The sequence below is a fragment of the Charadrius vociferus genome, unplaced genomic scaffold, assembly GCF_000708025.1.
Source record: "Charadrius vociferus isolate BGI_N301 unplaced genomic scaffold, ASM70802v2 scaffold163, whole genome shotgun sequence".
Taxonomy (NCBI): Eukaryota; Metazoa; Chordata; class Aves; order Charadriiformes; family Charadriidae; genus Charadrius; species Charadrius vociferus.
The window spans coordinates 6,286,976-6,288,987 of record NW_009648332.1 but is presented as its reverse complement, the minus strand read 5'-3'; the positions used below and the strand labels follow the sequence as shown (position 1 = coordinate 6,288,987).

General features: G+C 50.6%; 2 protein-coding genes across 2 annotated transcripts in view; both read left to right on the top strand.

The window, feature by feature from the left end:
- LOC104286263 (cytochrome b-c1 complex subunit 6, mitochondrial) overlaps nt 1-780 on the top strand; it is a 3,657-nt gene extending 2,877 nt beyond the window's left edge. The window contains exons 2-3 of the mRNA XM_009884841.1: nt 160-321; nt 748-780. Coding sequence (XP_009883143.1) covers nt 160-321; nt 748-780 — 195 coding nt within the window. The remainder of the gene's footprint in view (nt 1-159; nt 322-747) is intronic.
- Nucleotides 781-1,420: 640 nt separating this feature from the next.
- The window catches only part of NSUN4 (NOP2/Sun domain family, member 4), a 4,304-nt gene continuing 3,712 nt past the window's right edge, over nt 1,421-2,012 (top strand). Inside the window, exon 1 of the mRNA XM_009884840.1 lies at nt 1,421-1,510. Coding sequence (XP_009883142.1) covers nt 1,421-1,510 — 90 coding nt within the window. The remainder of the gene's footprint in view (nt 1,511-2,012) is intronic.

Below are 2,012 nucleotides of genomic sequence, written 5' to 3'. Positions count from 1 at the left end.
TGGGGCCGGGGGGGCGGGGGCCCCTTTTAGCCTCTGCAGGGACTCGTTGCTGCCAGGGGAAGACATATAGGATATACGGCTCCTTGCTAAAGCGAGAGCCTCGGGGGGAAAACGGCGTTTTGGGGTCTCTCTGTTCTCACGGCAGTCCCGTCTCTGCAGGATCCTTTAACCACCATCCGTGAGCACTGTGAGCAGACGGAGAAATGTGCGAAGGCGCGGGAGCGGCTGGAGCTGTGCGACGCGCGGGTCTCCTCCAGGTCCCAGACAGAAGAGCAGTGCACAGAGGAGCTCTTTGACTTCCTGCACGCCAGGGACCACTGCGTAAGTGCAGCACCCGTGGATGGTGCTGGGAGCAGAGCGACCTTTAGCCATGTTTCTGAGAGTGCAAACAGTTCAAGTGTGAGATGTGGTAGCTGTTCAGTCACAGTGAGCTCTGAAGAATTGTGAGCCGTGGTGCTTTTTCTTGTTAAATGCTTGGTTCCTCCGTGTTACAACAGTTCCAGCTGGGATTCGGTAGGTTATGAAACAAATAAACACAGTGTTTCTGCCCTGGAAATGACACTTCGCTATTTCAGTGTTGTTTCCTATTTTAAAGTTAAACCTTTTCAGCCAGAGGTGAAACTTTGTAAGAAATCTCAGCTTGTCAGTTTTCTTGAATGACTTGTTGCAAAGCAATGCGAAGAGGGTAAGACCCTGCTGATTTCCAGCCCTAAAGTATGAGTTGCCGAGTGCTTTTTCTCTTTTCAGGTTGCCCACAAACTCTTTAAGAGCCTGAAGTGAAGGCAAGTGTGATTGTCCGTCTGCTTCCACAGCTGGTGGTGGCAGTTCCTGGATCCACAGTACAGTTTGCCGCCCGTTCATTCTCCATGCCAAGTGTAAATGAAACAGCTTCCTGGCAGTGACCGAGCGTCAGCACATCATTGCGTTTCTTCTCGTGGAAGATGCGCAGTGGCGCAAAAAAAATGTTGATGTTATGTAATTTTCCATATTAAACATTCAAAGTTCCCATGGAATTACTCTCTGTTTATTTCCTGGTTCTTGTGCTTCTGACTTGTACTGGGTTAAGATGAAATTAGTGGGGGTCAGAGCCCAGTTTTTTGGGGGAGACTTTTCCTCACTTGTGGGAATGTCCTTTTTGTGCAGCCATGTTGCGCAGCGGCTGGAGGGCGATTCCACGGGGGGAGGAATTTGTATGTTGGAGCCACAAAGATTATTTCCAAGCTCCACGAGACCAATGTTGTTCACACAGTGAGTTCTGACCAAGTTAAACTAAAAGGAGTGAGCCTTTTCTAGGAGAGAAGTTTACGTGCTTTGTGGGAAAACTGTCAGCTCTCCCTCACTGTCACCTACTGCTGCCAGCTGCTGGAAGAGCCTCCTGGCTGGGGTTGGCTTTGGGTTCTTGCGCTGAGTGACTGCCTGTATGGCTGCAGATGGGCACAGTGGTGGTTCCACCTGCTCGAACCCTGAGCAGAGCGTGAAGGGTCACCTGGGGGAACCAAAGCCCTTCTGTGTGAGTCACCAACCCCTTCTGCTGACCAGGGACTGTCCTGCGGAAGGGTCAAGTTCATCCTCTGCCTGTTTTTCTTCTGAGTAGGGTGTTTAATAGCAGGAAAACTGATGTTTCACAGGCCAGCAAGTCCTATTCTTCAAGGTGAAAAAAACCCATCTTTAAGTCATAGAATCATAGAATTGCCTAGGTTGAACGGGACCTTTAAGATCAAGTCCAACCATCAAGTCTGGCTGTTCTTTATCAATGTAGCAGTCTTGAACCCTTTTGCTGGTGGATTTCGAGTCTAACCCCAAGTGGATTGAAATGGAGCTTTATCGGACGAAGCGTAGCGTGTTAACGTTAGGAGTTTTGGGTGGGGTTTTTTTTGTAGCACAGGGTTTGCAAAGAAGGTGCCGGGCTGGATGCGCCTCTCCCGCCGCAGAGCCCCGTTTGTTGCCGCATCCTTTTCAGCAGCCGATGCCCAAACCCGATTCCTCCGTCCCCGCACCGGGAGGGGGGGGGG